The sequence below is a fragment of the Drosophila sulfurigaster genome, chromosome X (assembly GCF_023558435.1).
Source record: "Drosophila sulfurigaster albostrigata strain 15112-1811.04 chromosome X, ASM2355843v2, whole genome shotgun sequence".
Classification (NCBI taxonomy): domain Eukaryota; kingdom Metazoa; phylum Arthropoda; class Insecta; order Diptera; family Drosophilidae; genus Drosophila; species Drosophila sulfurigaster.
The window spans coordinates 10213604-10237780 of NC_084885.1; the positions used below are offsets into that span (position 1 = coordinate 10213604).

The window sequence follows — 24177 nt, forward strand, 5'->3', positions numbered from 1 at the left end:
ATCAATAGATAGAGTAATTCTTAACTTTTACATATATCTCAGTTTTTGGGCAATTTATATGTTATATGCAATTTTTAATTCAACGCTATAAGTCACCAAGCAGATTCAAAAATGCTTTAGGTTTACGTTCTCAATTAAGAGTTGAAAATTAAATTGCTAACAAACATCCAGACATGAAGAAGTTGTAGATATGTTATTATTCAATAGCTACCTGCGGTTGATTAATTGTACTGCGAGTGTCTCGGATGGTGTCTGAAAAATCCCGAAATGATTTGCAATATTCCCTGCGGGGCAAAACTCGATGCTTTCGTTTTGATGGATTGATTGCTCCGCCTTGACTGATTGCAGGGCATAGAACTCTCTCGTTGATTGATAGTAGCGAGTACCAAGTGTCGAGAGTCGGGTGTCGGGTGTCGAGTGTCGATTACCGGAACCAAGACCCCTCGTATCTCGCCTTATGAATGGAGTTTCCAATCATAACAATGCCATTTAAATGGACGTTGCTATACGCCGAAATCAAAATCAAAAATAATGTATGTACAACAGCAAAAAGAAACATGTCTTAAATAAAATTCGCACACGGAGTTGGGCTAATGAATGGCCAGTCATCAAAGGCATGAACGTCATCGATATCTCAGAACACACAGGCCAAAAAAGCTTGTTCTGTGTTCTCTCATCTTGTTGTGAACTCTGATTTTATTAGTTATTGTATTGAGTTTAGTTTCGTTTCTTATTCATTGTTGATTTGATTTTATTTCATTTGTTTGTCTCTGTGTTTTTTTGCTATTCATGCATAGAAAGCTTATAATGAGCGATATTTTATGATGATTGTTAAAACAGATTCAAGTTCTCACTTTCTTGTTCTTCTCGTTGTTTCCTTTTGACATTTGTATCCGATCCGTTCCGATGTTTGGGCTATAAATATGTTGGGATGCTCGGGTATCAAATTAGTTCTATAGTCAGCTTTGTCAGCAGAACAACAATCTCATCATGGTTAGTAGTACTTCAAATTGGAATTCATTCGATTTGATTTGTATCAATTCCCTCGGCTAACATCATTTGTATTCCAGAAATTCTTCGCCATCGTTTCGTTCGCCCTCGTGGCTCTGGTTGCCGGTGATGTCGCCCACCTGAGCAAGACTTATCTGCCTCCTCGTCAGGTTGCTGCTGCCACCTACACCGCACCTGTGGTCAGTGCCGCTCCCGCTCCCTCCTTCGTCGCCAGCCAGCAATATGTTGCTCCAGCTGCCAGCTACCAGAGCGCATCTTTTGCCGCTCCAGCTCCTGCTGTTGAGAGCTTCGCCAGCGAGTCGTCCTATGTGGCTCCTGCTGCCACCCAGACTGTCTCCTACACCGCTCCAGTGGCCAAGACTTATGCCGCCCCCGCTGCCGCTAGCTTCGAGTCGTCATACGTAGCTCCAGCTGCCACCCAGACTGTCTCTTACACCGCTCCAGCTGCCAAGACCTATGCTGCTGCTCCCGCTGCCAGCTTCGAGTCCTCGTATGTTGCCCCAGCTGCCACACAGACCGTGTCCTACACTGCTCCAGTTGCCAAGACCTATGCCGCCGCTCCTGCTGCTAGCTTCGAGTCCTCATATGTTGCCCCAGCTGCCTCCCAGACTGTTGCCTACACCGCTCCAGTTGCCACCTTCGCCGCCAAGTCTTATGCTGCTCCTGCTGCCAGCTTCGTCAGCGAGTCCTCATACGTTGCCCCTGCTGCCACCCAGACCGTCTCATACACAGCTCCCGCTGCCAAGACCTATGCCGCACCTGCTGCCAGCTTCGAGTCCTCATATGTTGCCCCAGCTGCCACCCAGACTGTGTCATACACTGCCCCAGCCGCAGCCACCTTCAAGGCCACCACTTATGAGGCTCCTGCTGCTGCCACCTTCACCAGCGAGTCCTATGCCGCTCCAGCTCCAGTTGCCGCTGCCTCCTACACAGCTCCTTCCTACTCCAGCTCTGGCATCGACACCGTTTACGGATCCAACGGTGGTTACGTCTATGCCAGACGTCGTTAAGTTATCAGCAACGCGATAGAAACACATTTTTTTTTTTTAATTGCTTACGAATAAAAACCCAATTGTTGTATAAACAAAATTAACCAAGTTTTCAATTCGATTTCAAAGATTATGTCGTTTTAGTTACACAGCGTTGCCATATCGATTATTTTAGGCTTGTGCGGTGCTTTTTGTGTGTTTATCTGGCAACAACGCTGCTTGCAATTGCCAAATTGCAAAAATCATTGAAAAAATACCAGCTCTGCTTTATAATTGTGTAAACATCGGTTAAACTCACACAATTCTTGCGATTTATGTCAAAAGCAATAATTATTCTAGACCACATGCAAATTTTTAAAAATATTCCACTTTATTTTTATTGTTATTGAAATATACTAATATTGTGCAACCAAAGATCAATGATAAAAATGGAAAATACAACTACGGTCACTCTAAGCGGCAGCCATTTTGATCCTGAAAATCAATTAAAGCTTTTGTTTTGTTTAATTGTGATATCAAACTTAGCTATGCGTTGACAATAACATTACAGTGAGAATATGTAACAAACAAACAACTCAATTAATTACCGGAAATTGATTTAAATATCGTCATACATAACGTTAAAAAAAAATAAGTGCTTTTCATAAATAATCAGTTTTAGCTCTGCGTTGCTTCTTCTTCCTTGGGACTGGCCACGAAGAGAATGTTTAACTTGTTACTAATGTTGCGCTTGCTGCCCTCGTGCCGCACCTGCAACGCTTTCGAATCCAAACTGAACGAGCCCACAACTTGACCGGGCTTGATGTAATAATTCTGCCCCAACGTGCTGGGACGATGATCCACAATGAAGTGATATGTCATGGGCCGCGGCGCCTCCTCCTCACCGTCGACAACCAGCTTTGGTTTCAATGTTGTCATTGAAGCGGTGGTTGTGGGCATTGCTACAACGTGCCGCAACATCGCCAGCGAACAGGCGACCAACAATGTGGAACTGCAACACAAATGCATGACTTATGCGAATGACAACAGCACGACGAGATTACGACAAAACGATCCGTTGCGAATGCTGGCTGGGATCAACTTGGACAGTTCTGAGTGACAGCATCATTCTTTTATACATATGCATGCTCCTTGAATCCAGAGGGCAACGCGCTTGCTGAGTACCGTTCTCGTGGTGCGGCCCTTCTATGCGATTCTCAACAACTCTCTCAATTGCTGGCCAACTTGCTGAGGAAATAACAAGTTTCTGGAAGGCTCATTAACATTAACCCGATTTCAATGCAACGCAAAATACTCGTAAAATGCATGTGTGTGCCTTGTATGCATGTGAGTACATAAGTTTGTGATCCAATTTACATATCGAGGCGGCAGAAATGCTGACAATTAATTATAAATGCACACAGTTCTCGAAGGAAGCAAGAAAAAGTCAGGTACGGACAGCAAGATTGAGAAATTTGCTCAACTTTAGGATACTACATAAGCATATCGGTCATTTTAATTTGATTAGAGCTTAGCTTAGAGTCCTTTTCATATATCTACTGCATAAATTCACTTACTAAAAAAGTATAGAAAGTTCAAAGTACCTTCACTTAACACCTTTCTTAGCTGAGAAGCATACCCTATTAATGAAGAACAGTCCAGGGTATTCACAAATGTAAAAGCAAACTCACGCAACAACAACAATGATAAATAAATAATGTTTGCAAATTTCGTTTGTGTCGCGATTTCGCGATTTATAAATAAATGTCTGTAGGATTGTTGGTGTCTTAGTGGCCTCCGATGACAGTGTAGAAATGAAATGAGAAGTGAGTAGCGAAAAAATGGTCGAATAAATAAATAATAATTGAATATACATATTTATATTCGAATATGGATGACATTATTTTACCATTCACATACATAATCGGATTTCGACGTGCGTGCGTTAGTTGCATCAATTAATTAATTTATCAAATATTTCGCAGCAATTAATGTGGCCATTAAGGCAGCAAATTGACTGCAAATCTTTGAAATATAATTTATGAACACAACGCAAAAATCGCTAATTAATTTCTATCATCTTATGAAGGCGGACTTAATTCGATTTCATTTGAAAACCCAAGCAGCGAATGTTAGCTCGAAATAAATAATTATCGACAAAGAATACACCAAAGAAGTAATTTGAACATCTTCGTGGTGATAAATTATGCAATTTTTGATAGATTCATTTAATCATTAGCTCATCGAATGCTGTTAATTTAATTGGCTCTTAGGTAACCGTTATTTATTAATTGAATTAAGCACCGATGCTATGGTTCTAATTTTTGAAAAATTATCAATCACTTCTCCGCAGCTCTCAACAGCAAAGTTATTATTTTATTTTCGGGCATATGGATTTGAATAACGCATAAATCAAGCTCTTTAACAAGCTACGAGATTGTCTCGTTAGATGCAAAAATGTTAAAAGTTATTAAACTGCGAATATCTAACCTGACAAATCTTTAAAAAGAGAACACACTTTCAGGATATAACTTTGAGGTAGATGTGATAATCATCTGAAGTTTTAATAGCTGCGTTTCAGTGCTTTCCGTTCAAAATGCAAAGAGGAACTGTCGTCCGTTAAGCGGAGATCTGAGATGGGTGCTAAAACAGACGAAACAATAAACAGATCGGAGATGTTGATGAGATAACGATCTGCAAATGTTGAGCGCATAATTCAAGTACACGCACCCATAAACAAATTATCCACTTTGTTTTCATTTGATTTTCTGCTTTTTTGTCGTTCTAATAGTATGTTCATTTTTTTTTTTTTTTTTTTTCTTTTCTTTTTCTTCGGTGCTTTGCTCATTTGCTTCTTTGCGTGCAAAGAAATAAACACTGCCAGACCATTAGGTACATAAGTATACGTATTATAATTAATGTCCGTTTATGAGTAATCGTCGCTTTTAGCCAGCGACGGCGACGCGGGCCCCAAAAATAACCCAAAAAACCAAAAAAATTAAAAATCTGGCATTATAACTAAAACCAAAACCAAAACATTGGCCCAAGATGAAGTGGCGCGATCCAAGTTCCAAGTGCACGGCCCGCAGCTATTGCTACTCGTCGGATTCTAATTTTCAAGCCGATCCCATCCACAATCCAATATTGGATTACTTATCTCACGTTCATTTCGCGTCGCTGTCACTTCGAACTTCTCTGGACTGGTTGAGCCCCAAACGCGGGTCACAAACACAAACAAAAAACAAAACCAGCACCCAAAAAAAAAAAATTAAATTAAATAAACTAAAAAAAAACGCATCATTAATTAAACTTTCGAGGTATTTTGCGTTTGCGCGTTTGTGTTTGTCTCGGTGACTTCCGAAATGGACATGGCTAAAAATAAACGATCAAATAAATAGATTCCACGGCATCCTCCAATCGCGCACAATTCGGCGCCAACACTGTGCTACAAAGCTGAGTTTAAAGATTGAAATTAAACTAAAATATTGTTAACTTAGAAACTCGACATAAAAACAAATCATATTCAAAGCGAGGTTTAAAGATCTTAATTAAAATGAAATATTTGTAACTTAGAAAACAAATCGAATTCAGTCTTTATAAGTATATATATATTTTTAAAATTTAAATCATCTTTAGCAAATACTATTCTTATATCATCTTTAGGATACTTTTCAATTTCGAAATTTAATATTAAATTATTATTATCTTATTTAGCAAATAAGTGTAATATATCATATTATACAATTAGTAAACTAAATGCAAGTTTAAATTCCCAAAGTACAAAATAATTCGCTAATAAAAAATGTATTCAAATAAAACTTAAAGTTAACTTATAAGTTCACCTCCAGTTATTTTTTAATGCATTTCTTTGTAGGGAATTTTTAATGTTTTGGTATTTTAAACATGTAATTCAGTAATTCTATAATATGGTATTTTACATCTAATTATGGATTGTTATATATTTGTGATTGATTCTTGTTATAAGAATGTAATGATATTCTAAATATTGATTCAATCTACAATTATTTAATACTATCAATACTAATTAGTAATTATTATAGTTAATTTAATCATATTTTTCTCTTTCAACTGTTTCTCTGATTGAATTCCAGCTCGCTTTGGTCCCAATATCATGTTGGATAGATTAGTTGAAACCAGAATGACGGAGCAGAGGCAGAGTTAAAGGTAAATTTGGGTTCCGTTTTGTTCTTCAACAACTTGTACTCGCACTACGAGCTGAGCATCATACTTCTACCATTTTTTGGCTATGCGGCCAAAGAATTTGTACTCGCAATTCTTTTGTGTGTGGCTGCTATAAAAGTGTTGCCTCACGGCTCCAGTGGCATCAGTAATCGCTCGGTCATCACCCAAGCACAACTCTGAATTCGACATGGTAAGTGATGGGCTACACACAACAAAACGGCAACTATTTAATACACACTCTAATTCTAATTCTAATCCTTAATGTTGCAGCGTCCCTTCACCATTTGCACTGCGTTGCTCGCACTTGCCGCCCTGGGCGTGGCCAGTCCTTTGGGCAGCACCTACCTGCCACCTCAGGCCAATGCGTACAGCAGCTACAACACGGCTGCCTCGAGCAGCGCCAGCTCGTATGCTGCTCCACCAGCGGCAACTGGTGGTCACTATGCTGCTAGCCGTTCTCATGGATATGCTCCGTCGGCAGCTGCGCCATCTCGTCAGTACCTGGCACCCGCTGTCCATTCTCAACAGAGCTACTCGGCGGGATACAACTCGGGTTATGCCTCAACGCCAGCCGCCTCGCGCAGCAGCTACAGCGTCGCCCCAGTGGCAGCTCCATCTCGCCAATATCTGGCGCCAGCGACATCCGTAAGCAGCTACTCCACCTCGGGTGCCACGAGCTACTCGGCTCCAAGGACCTCGTACAGCAGCCACTCGTCATCTGCAGCTGCAGCTCCTTCGCGCCAGTATCTCGCACCTGCTGCTCACAGCAGCTACTCCGCTCCAGCTGCATCTCACAGCAGTTACTCAGCACCCTCACACAGCAGCTACTCTGCTCCCGCTCGCAGCAGTTACTCCGCTCCAGCTGTTTCCCACTCCAGCTACTCCGCATCGGCTTCATCATATGCCCCCGTCGCAGCTCCATCGCGTCAGTATCTGGCTCCTGCCGCTTCTCATACGAGCAGCTACTCTGCTCCAGCTGTCTCCCGCAGCAGCAGCTACTCTGCTCCAGCTATTTCCCACTCCAGCTACTCTGCTCCAGCCGTCTCCCGCAGCAACAGCTACTCCGCTCCAGCTCGCTATGCAGCGTCGTCTCATGGCCAGGGTTATGGCAGCCTTTCGGCGGCTTCTTCTGGCTCAGCGCGTAGCCAGGGTCAGGGCTATGGATATTCCGCACCTGCTTCCTTCGGAGGTGGCTATGCTCAGGGTGCAGCTGGCACTCGCTATGCAGCTAATGGAGGTTATCAATATCGTTACAAGCATTAATCTGATCCCTGATCTCTGAAGGCAAAACAACTCGAATTCAATCAATACTTTTTTTTTTTGTTTGTTTTTTTAATAATATAAATAATCGAAAGCAAAGTGTGCAATAAATGCGAAATACTCCGAAACATTATTCTTAAATCAATTTTAAGCAAAATCCCAATAGAATTAATCACGAACTTTGGAACTTTGACTTTTTAAGTGGTTTATTGTGTCATAATTGCGACAAACTTGTTTCGCCTTAAAATTCAAATTACTAATCACCTACAACTTAATTGGAAAGCAACGTTTGTAAGTGTAGAATTTGAAAAAGATTCCCAAATGTTCAATCATATTATTTCTATTGACAGAGAATTGTTTAAGCTTAATGATTGCCAACAAGCTACCGAATTTCGGAATGAATATGTTTGCAGTTTAGCATTTAAGTATTCTGGGAACTCATCTAACTGAAACTGGAAATATTTCTTTATGTTAAAATCATAGCAATTAATACTTTACGGGCGGGTTTCTCATGTTCAAGCTGTTAGTTAGCTGTCACTCGCCTTAATTTATTGTCCACATAAAAACAATGTCAATGCATCTGTTGTTTACGATTGGTTTGCAAATGTCATAAAATATAATAACTTTTTAATTAGCTGATATCTGTTTAATAGTTAAGACAAAATTTATAAATAGATGATAAGATGCAAAATAAACACCCGAAAATCTTTTCCGTATGCTTAACCTTATTGATCAGATGACTGACTGAATGTTTAAAAGTTAACTTATAGATAAGATCAAGCGCTTTATCTGGGTGAATACTTTACATCTCTTTAATCCGCTTAATAGTTGAGGCGAAATTCATAAATGAATTAAAAGATAGATGCAAAATATCCACTAGAAATTCTCCTCTGTCTTTATCAGATCACATGACTAACTGAAAGTTAAAGAGTTAACTTATAGATAGAACCAAGCGCATTATCTGAGCTCTATAAAGACATTTCTTCAATATGCAACCAATTATTCCAATGCTCAGACATTGAGATACATAAAATACCCATGAATTTTTTTGTTATTGAATTTGTCGAATATATTTGATAATAATATTGGCAATTAGTTAATATACAAAGGTAAATGTTCATATCTACAGTTATACAAAAAAAAAATGTTAAATTACATGCGAACGTATTATTTGTGGCACTTCTTGTAGGTTAAGGATTTCTTCGACAGTGCTGATCCAATATTTTCGACCAGTGCCTAATAGATATAGCCACCATTGGCAGCGTATTTGGTGTCCAGTCCATTGTAGCCATAGTTTGTGGCAACTGGCAGATAGGCGCGAGAGGGCGTGGCATAGTTGTTATACCCGTTGTTATAAGCATAGCTGTTGTATCCGGACGTGGCTAGTGGAGCACCATAGCCAGACCCGACACCTCCTGATCCCGAGTAGTAGTTGCTACCGGAATATGCGCTACCCGAATACGAGGGATACGATGAGTAGGCATAGCCGCTGGCACCGCTCAGGGGTGGCAAATAACCGCGGGATAACGACAAATGGGAAACATCTGCGGAGCAGGCGGCCAGGGATGCGATGAAAACTAAAACGGCAACGCAGTTCTGCACATGAAAAACAAAGATCGTCAAAATATTGTCAAAAACAAAATATTACACAAATAATATTCACTCAAAAAAAAATATATTTAACATTTATTCAGACACACGTCTTTTAAAGGTTGGGACAAACTTGAAATCATCAGGATTTGATTTTAGGGGCGCCATCTGTGTGTCATATGCAATTTAATTTTTCCAACCGTCAAATAAGTTTCTGCAACGCTTTGAATTAGAAGCTCACTGATAGTAACGTAAAACTAATTATTTTAAATTAATTTCAATTCAAATCTCTGAATATTCACTTTTCCACATTCTTAAACACTTTTGTTTTCGATTGAAAGTTTTTTTTAACTTAACACTTAAAGTAGCGTTTAATTCTTATGTGCGTTATAAAATTCTTGAAAAAAAAAACGACAAAAGTTTATGTGATTAAACATTTATTGAGGCACAACAAATTGGACTTTTAGTTTTAATCACTTTTCAGTTATATGCACAAACACTTTATTTGCTCATTGCACAGTTCATAGCTGATTATACTTACCATATTTTTGTATTCAAATTTTTTGTTAGTCCTGAGAGTGGAATTGGGTGCAGTGAAGTTAAACACTGGAACAACGCTGTGTGATGACTGTTGCTCGTTACGGATTTAACGCGACATTTTATACTCTTCTTAAGAAACTTCGAAACTTTGTTGTTAAATTAAATATATTGTGCACAGCAAATTTTACAACTAATTTGAAACGCCTTTACTCCCCACGAACGGTGACAGACAATGCTCATTACTCACACCGGCACAACAACAACAACAACAATAACAACAACAAACAACTGAACTGAACTCAAATCGCTTAGAAATACATACTATGCATGTAGTTGTTGTTATTGTTGCTTAACGGATCCCACGATCCCACGACTCATCAGTCGCTTTAAACTCAAAAACTTGGAAAACCTAAACACATGCATTTTGGTAGTTTTGCTTGTGGCTTATTTTATTTTATTTCATTTTTATGGTCTCACCACGCCCTGAACCAACCTCCCCTCTTCTATACATAGGCACTTACTCTGCTCTTTGTCATGTTTTTTTTTTAGGGTAAACATCGTCGCGCGCTCTTTCTTTAATTATACCATTTATATACACATACATGTATGTATATGTTTTTAAATCTAACTCTGCTGTTGGTTTTTTATGACATTTTGCGGTTGTCGGTTTAGCGAATGAATCGCTGCTCATAAATCTGCCCGTTATTAATTGTTGCTTAAACAAAGTGCAGTTGGTGTTTTTTTCCTCTACCTTGACTTAGCTGCTCTCTTTTTGACCCCCACCATGGCTTATTAATTGATACCAAATACATAGCTAAAATGTACGATCATTTGTTAATTGATGATGAGTCAGTTAAGTTTCATTCAAATTTTCATATAATATCGAAAATGGTATCGATTGTCCTAAAAGTAATCAAATATGTATATCAATAATACCAGCTAATTATTTGCACTCATGTGGTGTGGACACATTGATCATTCTAAATGCACTTGTACGATGTTGGCAAAAATTCGATGTATCGACTTATTTCAGAAACGTAGATAATATCGTTAAAGACACCAGGAGTATTCAAGCTCTAGCTAAAGTAAAATATCAAGCAGCAAAATGTCGAATGAGGAATCAGTTTGGATACCCAATTCACACAGCTTTTCCAAGAACGTGATCGACGATACAATTGCGCAACTGCGTGGTGGCAGTCAAGCAATAAGTGCAGCAGAAAAATTGGGACTCTCCAAATTGAAGAAGTTATGGGTGGCCAACTATAAACCCAAGGATCGTCAACCACTTTCAAACCCCGTACCACTACCGCCAAAACCCAAGCGAAAGCCACGACCCAGAAAAAGAGCAACAGCAGCCAGTAAAAAAGTACTTAAGGACGATGAGTACGTGGATGCTACCACATTGGAGGACAATTGTGACGTAGTTTATGGGATTAATATTCCTCCTCTTCGTCCCAATTGGCAATGTCGAAGCTTCAAGCTGAAAGTGAAAGCCCATGTATGCAAAAACAATTTAGTGGAACCGCTCATCAATTGGCAACTGCTAGATACCATTATGGAGGTGCCGCTGGATGAAGGCACTTCAATATTCCAGAAACATGTTGACGAGATGCTTGAAAAGGATTTGCACTAAAATCCCATTAGATGCCAATTAAATTAAGTATTTTATTTTCATAAGTGACTGGTCACATTCGATATAACGGCATTTACTCGAATTTCATATAAATGTACATACATATGTGTGTGTATTTTCGGCAAGCAGAAGAAAACTGCAGTAAAGCGCAATTGGACATCGTTCAGTTTGCTTTTTGCAATTCAACATTGGAGTTGAGTTTGCTACAGATCTTTGTATTTGTATTTTTTCTTGTTAACCGTAATAAACTTTTCTTTTATGTTTAATGTGTGTTAATTTATGAAACAAAACAAGGTGATTGAAACCACAAACGCCTGGTCTCCAATTAATAATCAAATGTGAGTAACAATTTGGCAAAATAAAATATGCGTGTGCGTGTGTGTGTGCCACATAACCTCAAATATACACACGTGGATCAATTTTTCTTTTTGATGTGTAGGGCCGCAAAACTGCGGACAAATCATGTGCGAACACAGTGGAGCTGCTGGTGGTCTCTCTGCCTGTACCTGTGCCAGTGTGCTGCAGTGTTGCTGCTCATTTGCGGTGCGTCTGCTGCCCCCTCGCCGGGATCAGCGCACATGCGGTGCAATGCAGACCAATTCCAGTGCAGAAACGGAGGCTGCATCTTACAGGCGAAGATGTGCGACGGACGTAGCGACTGCACAGACAACTCGGATGAATTGGAATGCGGCAAGTGTTGATCTAATGAGAATGTATTCTAATATGTGAACAGAATTCAATTAGAATATAATTCAAGTGCAACGCGTAGATCTGATTCCAATCGAAATTGCATAATCGTTGTCTAATTTGACAAATATTCAAATCAAAATAGTACCTTAAATTTGAGATAAACTTTTAACGGCACCTATTAATTATATATAATCGATTGGAATCATGTGTCTGTTCAACGCATCGGAATATCTAATTGGAATGTCAACATACATTTTCTCATTAGACTACAAGCTGTGCCGGGAGCCGCATTGGTTCCCGTGTGCTCAGCCACACGGTGCCTGCCTGGCCAAGGAACTAAAATGCAATGGCATCGAAAATTGTCCCGGCGGCGAGGATGAACGCCACTGTAGCACTGGTGATCGCATATTTATGGACTATGCTCCCCGCAATTGCAGCCAATACGAATATATGTGCCAGGATCACAGCTGCATACCGCTTGACTTTATGTGTGACGGTAAACCGGACTGTGAAGATAACTCAGATGAAAATGCCGGTTGCAAGCAATCGGCTGCCAGCTGCTCCACTGGCCATCTGTGCAACAATGGACGCTGTCTGCAGCGCAAGCAATGGCAATGCGATGGCATCGATGACTGCGGCGACGGCAGCGATGAACGTAATTGCCGTAAGTCACCCACTATTCGAATCTTGGTGATCATCAATCTTAACCAAATATTCCTCACTCATAGCGAATCTCTGCAAGCCAACGCTAGGCAAATTCTTATGCCGCAATCGTGAGCTCTGCTTAAATCTGTCCCAGGTGTGCGATGGCCGAGCAGATTGCTCGGATGGCAGCGATGAGAGCGAGAGCTGCCACGTGAAACCCGATTGCAACAGTACAAAATGTGCGCCAGGTGCCAGCTGTCAAATGATGCCCACAACTGGACCCGAATGCTATTGTCCCGCTGGCTTTCGCATGATGACGTTACAGCAGAAGTGCGAGGACATCAATGAGTGTGATGAACACGATGATTTGTGTAGCCAGCGTTGCGAGAATCACTCGGGTGGCTTTAGCTGTGCCTGCGACGATGGCTATCAACTCGACCCCAGCAATAACCGCACCTGTTATGCCGTCGACAAGGACAATCGTGAGCCACTGCTGCTCTACACTACCCAAGTGTCGGTGGTGGGAATGCGATTGCATCAGCAGCAATCGAAGCTGCGAAATCATGTCTTCACCGTGGCCAGCAATTTGAGTAAAGTGATTGGCGTGGCCTACGATGGCGAGCACGTGTATTGGACAAACATTCAGCACGAGGTGGAGAGCATTGTGCGGGCTAGTGCCGATGGCTCCAATGCCGAAATACTGCTCACGTCTGGCCTCGATGCTCCCGAGGATTTGGCCGTCGATTGGCTGACGGACAACATTTACATCTCAGACAATGTGATGCGACACATTGCAGTCTGTTCGCCGGATGCCGTCACCTGTGTCGTACTCGTCACCCAGGATGTGCATCAGCCGCGTGGTCTGGCCCTCTGGCCACAGCGTGGCCAAATGTTCTGGACCGATTGGGGCAGCAAGCCAATGATAGCGCGTGCCTCAATGGATGGCACTCGCTCGCGACCCATTGTCAGCGACAACATCCATTGGCCCAACGGCATTGCCCTGGACATGCATCAGGAGCGCGTCTATTGGGTGGACGCGAAGCTGGGCACCATTGAGACGGCTCGAACCGATGGCACAGCGCGTCGCATTGTGCTCGATGGCATGCTGAAGCATCCGTATGGCATGGCCGTGTTCGAGGATCAGTTGTACTGGTCGGATTGGGGCACCAAGAGCGTGCATGCGTGCCACAAGTTCACCGGCAAAGGACATCGCATATTGGCCCGAGATCGCAACATTTATGCCGTTCACGTCTACCATCCATCGAAGCAGCCGCAGCTGCCGCATGCCTGCGAAACGGCCCGTTGTTCGCATCTCTGTCTGCTCGCCGAGAAGGATGCTGGCGGCTACAGTTGCGCCTGTCCCGAGGGCATGCAGTTGTCGCCCATCGATCAGCGAAGTTGTAGACAGGTGCAGAAGAAGCAACTTCTGTACATTGGACTGCGTTCGGTGCTGCTGGAGATTGAGCACACGTCGTTTGGCCGGCATGTGGTCAGTGCATCGCATGTGCTGCCCTGCTACATCAGTGAATTGGTCTACAATCCCATCAACGGCACCATCTTCATTGCGGACAATGTGCAGCGTGCCCTGCTGCTCTACGATCCCCATGAGTCGGGTCAGCGATTGGTCACGCTCATCTACAGCAATCTGGGCAACGTCAGCTCGCTGGCCTTCGATCATTTGGCCCACAATCTGTACTGGACGGACACCGAAAGGCATGTGATTGAGCTGCTCTCGCTGCAGACGGGACAACGGGCGCTGGTGCGTTTCTTTGCCGGCGAAGAGATGCCCATTGGGATCAGCGTGATGCCCGCCGAGGGTTACATGTTTGTGGCGCTGAAGGCGCGTCGCCATACGCACATCGATCACTTGGCATTGAGTGGACTGGGCAGCCAGACGCATGTCTTCGAGGATGATCTGGGCGATGATGACATCAAGTTTGCCGTCGACTACGATTCCCACACCATGTACTGGGCGGATAGCGATGTGAATCGCATCAGTTTCACCAACTACCGCCAGGCACATCAGCAGACCTTCAGTGGCCGCTTTCGGCGACCATATTCGCTCGCTCTGGTTGGTCAGGATCTGTTCTGGACCGAGCTGGGCACTCCAGCCGTCATGTGGACGCACAAGAGCAACATGGGCACACACAAACGCTTCGAGTTCGACACAGGCAATCAGAGGATTGCCTCTGTTCCGCCGCCACCTCGTCACATTCCATTGACAGCCAGTGTTCGCGTCCCTCTGGAGGCCAGATCGCATCCCTGCCAGCAGGCGAATGGCGGCTGCTCGCATGTGTGCGTCAGTGCTGGACAATTTGGCAGTGCCTGCTTGTGCCCCGCTGGATTCGTGTATCGTGATGTCCACAACCGCACCTGCATCGAGGCTTTGGACTGCGAGTTCCGTTGTCGCACCTCTGGCGAATGCCTGACGATGGCGCATCGCTGCAATGGCCGCAAGGATTGTGCCGACGCCTCGGACGAAGCCAACTGTGAGCTGGTCAATGGTGGTGCCACCAAGACGCGCATTAACATCAAGTGTGCCATTGATGAGTTCACGTGCCACAATGGCGAACAGTGCCTGGAGAAGAGCAAGCGTTGCAATGGACAAAAGGAATGCAGCGATGGCTCAGACGAGGATCACTGCGCTCAGTTCGGTATGTACTTGAAATGCTTAATCTCGAAAATGTTTTGTATACTTGAAAGATGACGAAATTTCAACGGTTCTCTCATCTTTCAACTATATTTCCAAAATTCCTCAAGAAAGTTCTCCAAATACTTGAAAAGGTACTCGCATTATTCTCGTGAAAGTTGTATCTTGCAAGATGAGGAAAACATTAGAAATTCATCATCTTTCAAGTATGTAAAACTTTCACAAGAATAATATTACAAACAAATTTAATGTATAAACTTGATATTTGAAGAAATTTCAACGGTTTCCTCATAGCTCAAGCATATACAAATTCCTTAAGATTAAATTTGTTAGCAATTTATTTTGCAGTCATCATACACAATTCTTACAAACAAAATTGATGTTAGTGCATAATTTCTAACATCAATTTTGTTTGTAAATCAGATTGGGCAATTTGTTTAATAATTCTTTAAGGGTCTATGTAACTTTAAAACTTTCTTAAAGGATCACAAAACAAATTGCCAAATCTGTTCTTTTGTTTTTTTTTTTTTAACTTGAGTTTTACTTAGATGTAAAATTCAAATCATAATCATTATTTGTGAAGTAACTTTTCTGTTTGTTTAAACTCCCATTTGTAAAGTTACTTCAAATTAATCATAGTTAGCTAATTATCAAACGCATCACAGGCAAAAATAATATAATTTGTACCAATAACTAAAATATATTTATTTATGTAAACTATGAAGAAACTTTCCCTGTAGAATGTAGGTTTTTGGGGAATGTTGTTCGACATAGTCATAGTCAAAGCATTAGTCCCAACATAAGTTGCATTACGTTACATTACATTCTATACTACCTATACTACATATACCTACATTACATTCTCTTCGAAAATAATCGAATCCTTGTTGCTCTTGCAGATCGAACGAAGCTCTGTCATGACCATCAGCATGCGTGCGACAACGGGAAATGCGTGGACTACAGCCTGATGTGCGATGGCACCGACGACTGCGGCGACAACTCTGATGAGCTGGCAGCGAGCTGTGCCCGACCCGCCAAGTGCGGTGTGGGCATGTTCCAGTGCAGCAGCGGGTCGTGCATTGCCAGTGGCTGGGAGTGCGATGGCAAGATCGATTGCAGCGATGCTTCCGACGAGCATGACAAGTGCGGCAAGCGTGAGTGTCCGGAGAACATGCATCGCTGTCTTCTGGGACAGTGTATCGATCGTCAGCTGGTCTGCGATGGTCACAACGATTGCGGCGATCGCAGCGATGAGCTCAACTGCGGCCCCAATGCGGGCGCGGGGGCGGCTGGGATTAACATCAGCTGTGGCAGCGTTGAGCAACCGATGTATCAGTGTGCCAGCAATCTGCAGCTCTGTTTGCCAACTGCGGTGCGTTGCAATGGCACCGCCGAGTGTCCGCGGGGCGAGGATGAAGCCGATTGCGGTGACATGTGCGGCATCACAGAGTTCCAGTGTCGTGAGAGCAAGGAGTGCATTCGCCTCGAGTTTCGCTGCGACAAGGAACGCGATTGTCGCGACGGCAGCGACGAAGCGCAATGCGATGCTTCATCCACAGCAAATGGCAATGGAACGACGGCGATGACGAGTGGACGACGTGCGTGTAAACCGCATTTGTTTGACTGCCACGATGGCGAGTGTGTGGACATGTCGCGGGTGTGCGACGGCTTTGAGGACTGCGCCAATGGCAGCGATGAGGGACCGAAGTGCAGCAGCGCGTGCAGCAAACACATTTGCCAGCACATGTGTCGCGCCACGCCAGCGGGCGCCGTTTGCACCTGCCGCGATGGCTATCGCTTGGGCATCGATCAGCGCAGCTGCCTCGACATTGATGAGTGTGCTCCGCCAGCCAGCGGCAACGAACAGTCGCCGTGTGCCCAGATTTGCGAGAACACGCCGGGCAGCTATCAGTGCCAGTGCTATCCGGACTTTATGCTCCGCCAGGATCGCAGCAGTTGCAAGAGCATCGACACACAGGACGGCGGACCCAGTTTCCTCTTCAGCAGCTACGACGAGGTGCGCAATCTGAGCGAACGTCACGCCATGCTCTCGGTGGCGTGGTCAGCTAACGACACACGGATCAGCGGTATCGATGTGGATATGCGACGGCAACTGGGCTACTTTAGCAGCGATGAGCAGCACGTTGTCTATCAGCTGGATATGCGCGATCGTCGACCACTCGCTGCGCTCTCGCTTAATGCGCCCACCAAACTGGCAGTGGAGTGGACAACGGGCAATGTGTATGTGATCAGTGGCAATGCTGCGCAGCAGATCAGTGTCTGCAGCTTTGCGGCAAAGATGTGCGGACGTGTGCTGCAGCTGCCACATGGACGCGGACACGCGACACTCAAGTCACTCGCCGTGGATGGGCATCATGCCCGCCTCTTCTATGCTGTGATGCGGCAAGAGAGCTTTGGCCAGCCGGAGACGGAGCTGTATGTGGCCCGACTCGATGGCAGTCGACGCGAGTTGCTGCTGCGCAAGGAGCGCAGTTATGTGACCTCCATTGCCATTGATCCGCACCAGCAACTGCTCTACTTTGTCGATCTGCACACGCGTACGCTGGAGGTGATCAGTTACAAGGCGCGCGGCAATCGACAGTCGCGTATTCTGCTGCAGAAGAGCAATGCATTGAGACGACCAACTGGACTGAGCATCTACGAGAATCATGCGTACATTGTCAACATGGGCGCCAACGAGCTGGTGCGCTATCGTCTCTATGGCCAGCTCACCGCCACTGCGATTCCGTTGAGCGTAACGAATGCCCAGGACATTGTTGTCGCTGGACAATCGCGGCAGCCGGCAGCCCCATCGAATCCCTGCGAGCATGCGCACTGCTCCGGCATGTGTGTGCTCGCCGATTATGGCTATGAATGCATGTGCGGCAGTGAGATTGTGTCCGAGTCGCATCCGTGTCCACATGGCACCACCAATGAGCTGGACATCGATGCCCTGATCTCTGGAGATCAAAGTGAGCAAAGCAACAGCAGCAGCAGTGGAATCATCTTTGCATTTGTCTGCATAATAATCGGAGGCATACTCATCGTATTGGGCATCGGGTACTATCGGTATCGGGCACGCGGCCATCGTGATCTCAACATTACCCTGCATTTCCAGAATCCTCTGGCAACACACGGCGGCAAAGCGATCACGGAATCCGACGGTCCCAACGAATTGGATGACGGCAACAATAGTCGACCACAAGCCGCAGATGCCACATTCTCGACCAAGCGGAAAACCATACAATTTGATGTCCTACAGAAATTTATGCGCCACAAAAACTCGCAAAACGTCGAACTGGCTACGGAAATGTCGCTCGAAAACGGAAGAGTAAGTATTGTATAGTATAGTTAATCCATTTATATTAACTTCGTTTTGCTTTGCAGGCGAGCGAACTACAATCGCTGGTCAACGAACGGCGGGACACGAGAATCCCAAATATCGTGGTGGCAGGCGCTGGCGATGATGTCGCCACGCCCGGATTCTACGGCGGAGATTTCGGAAGCGATGATGTGCATGCACGACTTGTCCCATAGATAGATGCTATAGCATCTCTCATTATTTATTATGTACACATTTATTGCTATTATCTATGTCTATACTACTTATTTATTTATATGTCAACGAGAAAGTGTCGTGTTGAGGCAATTGCTGTTATACAATATGTAGCATACTTTTAGAGATGCGCCGAAATATTTATACAATCATATGTAATTAAAATCGCAATAATTTAAGAGCAAAACTTGTATTATCGTTTGCGCATCTCTAAAGTTATAGCAAATGATTCACAAACGAGTCTTTTGCAAGCTGCTACCACTACAAAACTAACAAAACGCAATTTGCACAACTTCGAGTTATATCTCACACCCAAATGGGTTTTCCAAGTCCCCCCCTATAAACTTGGGTGTCGAGCACACTGATTGGGATCGTGGAATCCGCTAAGTGACAACAGCAGTAAACAGTAAAATCTTCAAGAGCAACAACAACCACAGAATTCTAAGCGGTTTCAGGTGTTGTCGGTTTGAATAATGTGAGCGAATTTAAACGCAAGTAAGCAAATTAAATTAAATTATATTACGTGATGATGATTCCGCAAAGATAATTTAAGTGGTAAGATAAATCAACTATTATTCAGATTTGAACAAAAAAAAAACCAAAGTATGCAGGTCATTGTCATGATTGTGATTCCATCGCCAACGGTGCCTGCTAGTTCAGGGACTGATTATTGTACGGATTGTGTTTAATTATTGAGATGTTTGCAGTATTATAATTTTATGTTTTGTTTTTGTTAAATTCGCTATGCAAGCAGTGAACTGCTTACAAAAAATGTTAAAAACATAATTTTGGGGATGTACATTAGTGCACTCAAGCCCAAGAAATGATTGACAAATACAAAACCTACATATTTGGCCATCTGCAAGTAAGTATTGAAAAGGATTATTGAAATCCTCGCAAAGGTAAGTATGGAAAGTATATTTTTTTGTCGAAAAAGAACACATCTTGGCCAAATCTCTTAATGATCTAATTTTCTACAAATAATTTTTTATCACATACTTTGAGGGGCACCAATTCAGATCATCATTTCGACAGTGACCCATAGATGGCGCTACTAATTGTACGCTGCTTGCTGCTGATTATGTTCGCCTGGTATTTCATTTGCTGATTGGCACTTTTGAGTCGTTCGTGAGCACATCAAGTGGCCAACAACAACGATTTAATAAATCTACACCAAATCACTGGGAAATTGACTTGCTGAGCAGTTGAAATACCAGGCGAACATAATAAAGTAGCAAGCAGATTAATTACTAATACAATTAGTAGCGCCATCTATGGGATTCACACCAAACTCAGTCAAAAGCGAGACCAAACATTTTTTGTGGCATACTTTAGGGGTGCGTAAATTTAGATAGACGTCAACTTGCTGCTCACTTATGTTCGCCTGGTATTTCACTTGCTCCCAGTGGCAGTTTTCAAAGAATTTCTCGATACTCAAATTTAGTTATTGCTTTTGTTGTTGGCATTTGCCCAGCTTTCGTTGGGATTACAAACAATTTGAATTTAAACAAATGTTAATTTTATTCTGCATAAAACACAACTTGAAAAATGTTATCAGTAGCACTAAGAGCTAAGAATTTCATAATATATAGCCATACTGCTGCTGTTTCGTCTGCTTGTGTATTGTGTTGTGTGTGAGTGTGTGTGCATGTATGTGTGTGTAGTTATAACCTGAGTAGGCGCCCAATCCAGGCGGATTGAACTCTGTAGTTGCTTGTGAAAGTGATCAACAATGGAGTACGTTAAGTGGGAGACAAAAAAAAATGTAAGTTTGGGGGTTGGGGAGTGGGGGGGGAAAGGTGGATAAGAATATTAAGAATACGTTCAATGGAAACAATGCTGAACAAACAATTGCGGCCCACTTCATCGTGTTCATCGATAGCGTCGCTCTCTCTCCCTCTCTCTTTCTCTGTCACGATCACGATCACGGTCTCGCTCCCTTTCCCGTTCCCGCTCGTCGTAGTGATCGTTGTGCCGATGTCTGCTGCTCCTCTCGTCCCGCTTTCGATCGTGCCGATGGCGACCACGACTATCGCTGCGACTACTGCGACTTTTGCTGGGACTGCGACTCCGGCTGCGCGAGTATTGCCTGTGCTTATGTTTCTTCTTGTGCTTACTGCTGCGACGTCGCTCGCTGCGTTCACCGCCGCGCTCTCCACGCTCGGCCCGCTCCGTGCCACGCTCACCGCCATAATCTTTGTCGCGATCTGAACTGCCGTATGGCAGCATCGATGACATGGGCGGCGGCGGTGGGTAATCGTCATAGCCACGACTGCGTCCATAGGACGAACCCGAAGCCTGCGCTGCATAGTAGTCGCGATCATCATGATCGTTGCGATAGTTTGCCGGCGGATAACCGCCGCTACCTCCTCCTCCTCCGCCTCCTTGGCGGGAGTTGGCATGCGCTGGGCCACCGCCTCGTCCACCGTCGTAGTCATCACAGCTGGTGCCCACAGAGGCTGTCATTGTGTTGGGCGTCGCCGTTGTGGCCGCAGCTGCTGCGCCTCGTCCCGTGCTCAGCTGATTGACCGTGATGCCCTGCTCGCGGCAATATTGTTCAATCTTCTTCTCGATCTGCTTCTGAATGGGCACCGGTATCCGCGGGAACAGTGTGGAGAACCAATCCAGCTTTGTCATGAACTGATACACCATTTGGCCAATGGTTTGCACCTGCACAGAAGCAATAAAGAGGGGAGGAGTTAGTGCATCATTTGCTACTGTTTGACTGGCATGCTATATTATTATGATTATTATGGTATTTGATAGATTGGTGGCTCATACAGTTGACTCACCTGGCCGCCGCCCGCCTTCACATCAATCTCCTCCTCGTCCTGCAGATAATCCTCATACCAGTCATATAAATCGCCCGGCGGCTGTGTGTAACGTAAGTACATAAATCCTGTGAGATGTCAATTGGGTGATGTGTCGACGACAATGAAAGAAAAACAATAACTAATTAGTAACTTGGAAATTTACAAACAAACAATCAAGGCAAGCAGGCAGTAGCACAACGAGATTAACTGCGATTATTTCAATCATAAAGTGAACAAAATTGATTAAGGTTCAAAGCGAGGGCAACTACTATCTATATGTCATATATCACTGATTTCGGTTATACGACATTTCATTATTATACATTTGCGTTAACTTAATTTTGTATCATAATAAATAGCTACCACTGTAATATCGATAATTGCATATCTTACATTTTTTATGATCGTACTGTACTAATTTATTATGATTGCGTCGGCACTTTTTTTTTAATATAAATTCACGATATTTTTATACATATTAAACTGGTTTAGAATGGATTCAAAAATGCTAACGCGTTTGCTCTATAACAAATATAAGTCAACTAATTGAGATCATCTATTGGATCTTAAAACGTTTTGAATGCAAATTATAAATGAGATAGTTGCAATCCATATTAAAATAGTTTCAGAACATTAAATTGAAATTAAGTTAATTGGAACTGTTTAAAATGTGTCTAAGGCATTTGTTCACAAAATTGAATTGAAATTAATTTGAATGCAATTTGCTCTACTTTATCGCGGTTGCCATCATAACGATATAACACTGCATTCATTTAAGGATGCTTTTCAAGACACCCCCTTTTGCATCGTTCCTTGCCGCCATTTTGCAATCGACAATAAGGATGCAAATGTTGATGCCAAGCAATTGTGATTGTGGTATCTTGCTGCATGCTTGCCTTGGAGACAGATGTAGACGCGGAGACGCGGCGGATTCGCGGGAGGAGCAGGAGCAGGAGCAAGCAACGGTACTGAGACGGCTCATGAACTCATGCGACTTACCAACACCTACCTAGTGCCCGTATGTAGGCCGAGTCTGTGTGGTTGAGCAGTCCATTCACTTGCTTTCTCGTCAGCCGCAGCGTATACAGCTTGTAGAGCAAACAGTAGGCGGTGGACACGATGCCGCCGGCGCCAACGCCACGCACCTGCAAATAAGACACGCACATTTAGTATACGGACCATTATATATACCAAGTGTGGGATGATCGCCAACGATAAGCGCTACATTTCATAAACTCACACCGCCGCACATTCCTGTTTGGCCGGATGTTTTGCGTGACCCCCGCTCCCATGGCTCCATATGCTTCACCTGGTAGTAGATCTCGTCGACCACCTCATGATAGGTTTTCAGCTTGAAAAGATGCACTGCATGAGGGAGACAGAGAGGGAGATGCGTTTTTAGCGTCTTTTTTTTTTGGCGGGACTTTTTCGTGATTCGTTTACCTTTGAAGTAGCTGGAACTCTGTATGTTAGCGAGAATGAGGGGATTCAGGTTCATGGACGTCTCATTGCCCCAGAATGGCAGTGTATTGTGCTGTTTGCCACCCACGCCAGCTTTTTTTCCGCCGCCACCGACCGAAGACGCTGCCGAATATTCTGTATCAAAAAAATGCCGCGCGATAAATAAAAAGCACAATGAACACACAAACACATTAAGGCAGCAGGCAGCATACAATCACACACACACACACACGCAGCGGTATTAGTTTTTAATACACATATTTATTGGAATTTGGATTGCCCGCGGTGGGGCGCACACTACCTTACCTTCGTCCATGACTCCGCTTCTCAATTGCCGGTATTTGCGTTGTGCATTCAACTATACTTTTCTGTTACTTTTGTGGACCGCAAACACAATTTGCAAACGTTTACCGTGCGCTGCAGCGAAAATGCCAATGTGTAGTTGTGACGTTTCGTTCAGAACAAGCTCAATTCTTCTGAACTTGTTCACGATAGCCAATAGGAACGAAAGTGTTCTGTATTTCGCGAAATCTTGAATGAATTCGTTGATATTACTTATCTACACTGTTGTCATGCAACCATGTTATCATATGCATTCAATTATCGCGTCTGCTATTTATCGAATTATCAAAATAAAACTTAACGAATGAACTTTTGAGCAATGTGCGCTGCTTTTTTATATCAGGCAAAAATTTGTTTGCTTTTAATAAAATACGAGTGCTTTTTGTATTGTATTTGTATTCATCGTTATATTAAACCAATACTATTTAGTAATACCACATAATATTGTATGATAAATAAGTTGTCGATATCGGGCTACATAATAATAATATCGATAAAGTTACGTCGATAAGGCAAAAGTGAGTTGTGCAGAGCGAATATATTTTTATCTTCTTTGATTTCTGATTTAATTTACTGTACAGCTTAAATAAAATAATTTTAAAGACCTTTAAATAAAAAGCCATAAAAATTACAAAAATAACCGTTATGTAGAAAATGATGCCCTGTTTCGGAATCAGTCACTGCTCCGTTCAGTAGATTGACAACTTTTTCATTGAGTAACTGGTATATAGCTGCAGCTATTTTGTCAAAAAATACTAAAAACTACAAAGAATGTTATTTCGATAGTTTTTAAGTTTCAAACTGTTATTGCCGCT

At 43.3% G+C, this 24177-nt stretch overlaps 6 protein-coding genes across 11 annotated transcripts; 3 read left to right on the plus strand and 3 right to left on the minus strand.

The window, feature by feature from the left end:
* The first annotated feature begins 892 nt into the window (after nucleotides 1-892).
* On the plus strand, nucleotides 893-7582 carry LOC133847779 (ice-structuring glycoprotein). Its single transcript, XM_062283000.1, has 4 exons — nucleotides 893-993; nucleotides 1071-2016; nucleotides 6320-6372; nucleotides 6453-7582. The coding sequence occupies exons 1-4, from the start codon at nucleotides 991-993 to the stop codon at nucleotides 7443-7445; spliced, it is 1995 nt and encodes a 664-aa protein (XP_062138984.1). The 5' UTR covers nucleotides 893-990; the 3' UTR covers nucleotides 7446-7582.
* On the minus strand, nucleotides 2486-3090 carry LOC133847206 (uncharacterized). Its single transcript, XM_062282086.1, has one exon. The coding sequence runs from the start codon at nucleotides 3006-3008 to the stop codon at nucleotides 2658-2660; it is 351 nt and encodes a 116-aa protein (XP_062138070.1). The 5' UTR covers nucleotides 3009-3090; the 3' UTR covers nucleotides 2486-2657.
* A 903-nt stretch (nucleotides 7583-8485) lies between the features above and the next one.
* LOC133848109 (heterogeneous nuclear ribonucleoprotein A/B) lies at nucleotides 8486-9684 on the minus strand. Its single transcript, XM_062283504.1, has 2 exons — nucleotides 9574-9684; nucleotides 8486-9038 (listed from the first exon to the last, which is right to left on the minus strand). Exons 1-2 carry the CDS (start codon nucleotides 9574-9576, stop codon nucleotides 8679-8681), a joined length of 363 nt encoding a protein of 120 aa, XP_062139488.1. The 5' UTR covers nucleotides 9577-9684; the 3' UTR covers nucleotides 8486-8678.
* A 920-nt stretch (nucleotides 9685-10604) lies between these two features.
* On the plus strand, nucleotides 10605-11224 carry LOC133847283 (moonshiner). Its single transcript, XM_062282219.1, has one exon. It carries the CDS (start codon nucleotides 10678-10680, stop codon nucleotides 11203-11205), a length of 528 nt encoding a protein of 175 aa, XP_062138203.1. The 5' UTR covers nucleotides 10605-10677; the 3' UTR covers nucleotides 11206-11224.
* Nucleotides 11225-11401: 177 nt separating this feature from the next.
* LOC133847282 (putative vitellogenin receptor) lies at nucleotides 11402-19368 on the plus strand. 2 transcript variants are annotated; one of them, XM_062282218.1, is made up of 7 exons: nucleotides 11402-11543; nucleotides 11645-11895; nucleotides 12161-12559; nucleotides 12624-15194; nucleotides 16090-18250; nucleotides 18309-18521; nucleotides 18578-19368. In XM_062282218.1, the coding sequence occupies exons 1-7, from the start codon at nucleotides 11485-11487 to the stop codon at nucleotides 18729-18731; spliced, it is 5808 nt and encodes a 1935-aa protein (XP_062138202.1). In that variant the 5' UTR covers nucleotides 11402-11484; the 3' UTR covers nucleotides 18732-19368. The 2 variants fall into 2 exon arrangements, with proteins under 2 accessions (XP_062138202.1, XP_062138201.1); XM_062282217.1 differs by having other exon boundaries at nucleotides 16090-18521.
* An 880-nt stretch (nucleotides 19369-20248) lies between these two features.
* On the minus strand, nucleotides 20249-23488 carry LOC133848133 (pre-mRNA-splicing factor 38B). Of its 5 annotated transcripts, none has more exons than XM_062283556.1 (6): nucleotides 23327-23487; nucleotides 23003-23155; nucleotides 22800-22924; nucleotides 22569-22704; nucleotides 21539-21645; nucleotides 20249-21416 (listed from the first exon to the last, which is right to left on the minus strand). In XM_062283556.1, the coding sequence occupies exons 1-6, from the start codon at nucleotides 23334-23336 to the stop codon at nucleotides 20619-20621; spliced, it is 1329 nt and encodes a 442-aa protein (XP_062139540.1). In that variant the 5' UTR covers nucleotides 23337-23487; the 3' UTR covers nucleotides 20249-20618. The 5 variants fall into 5 exon arrangements, with proteins under 5 accessions (XP_062139540.1, XP_062139542.1, XP_062139541.1 ...); XM_062283560.1 differs by having other exon boundaries at nucleotides 21241-21416; nucleotides 21528-21645; nucleotides 23327-23488; XM_062283558.1 differs by lacking the exons at nucleotides 23003-23155; nucleotides 23327-23487 and having other exon boundaries at nucleotides 22559-22704; nucleotides 22785-22902.
* Nucleotides 23489-24177: the final 689 nt, after the last annotated feature.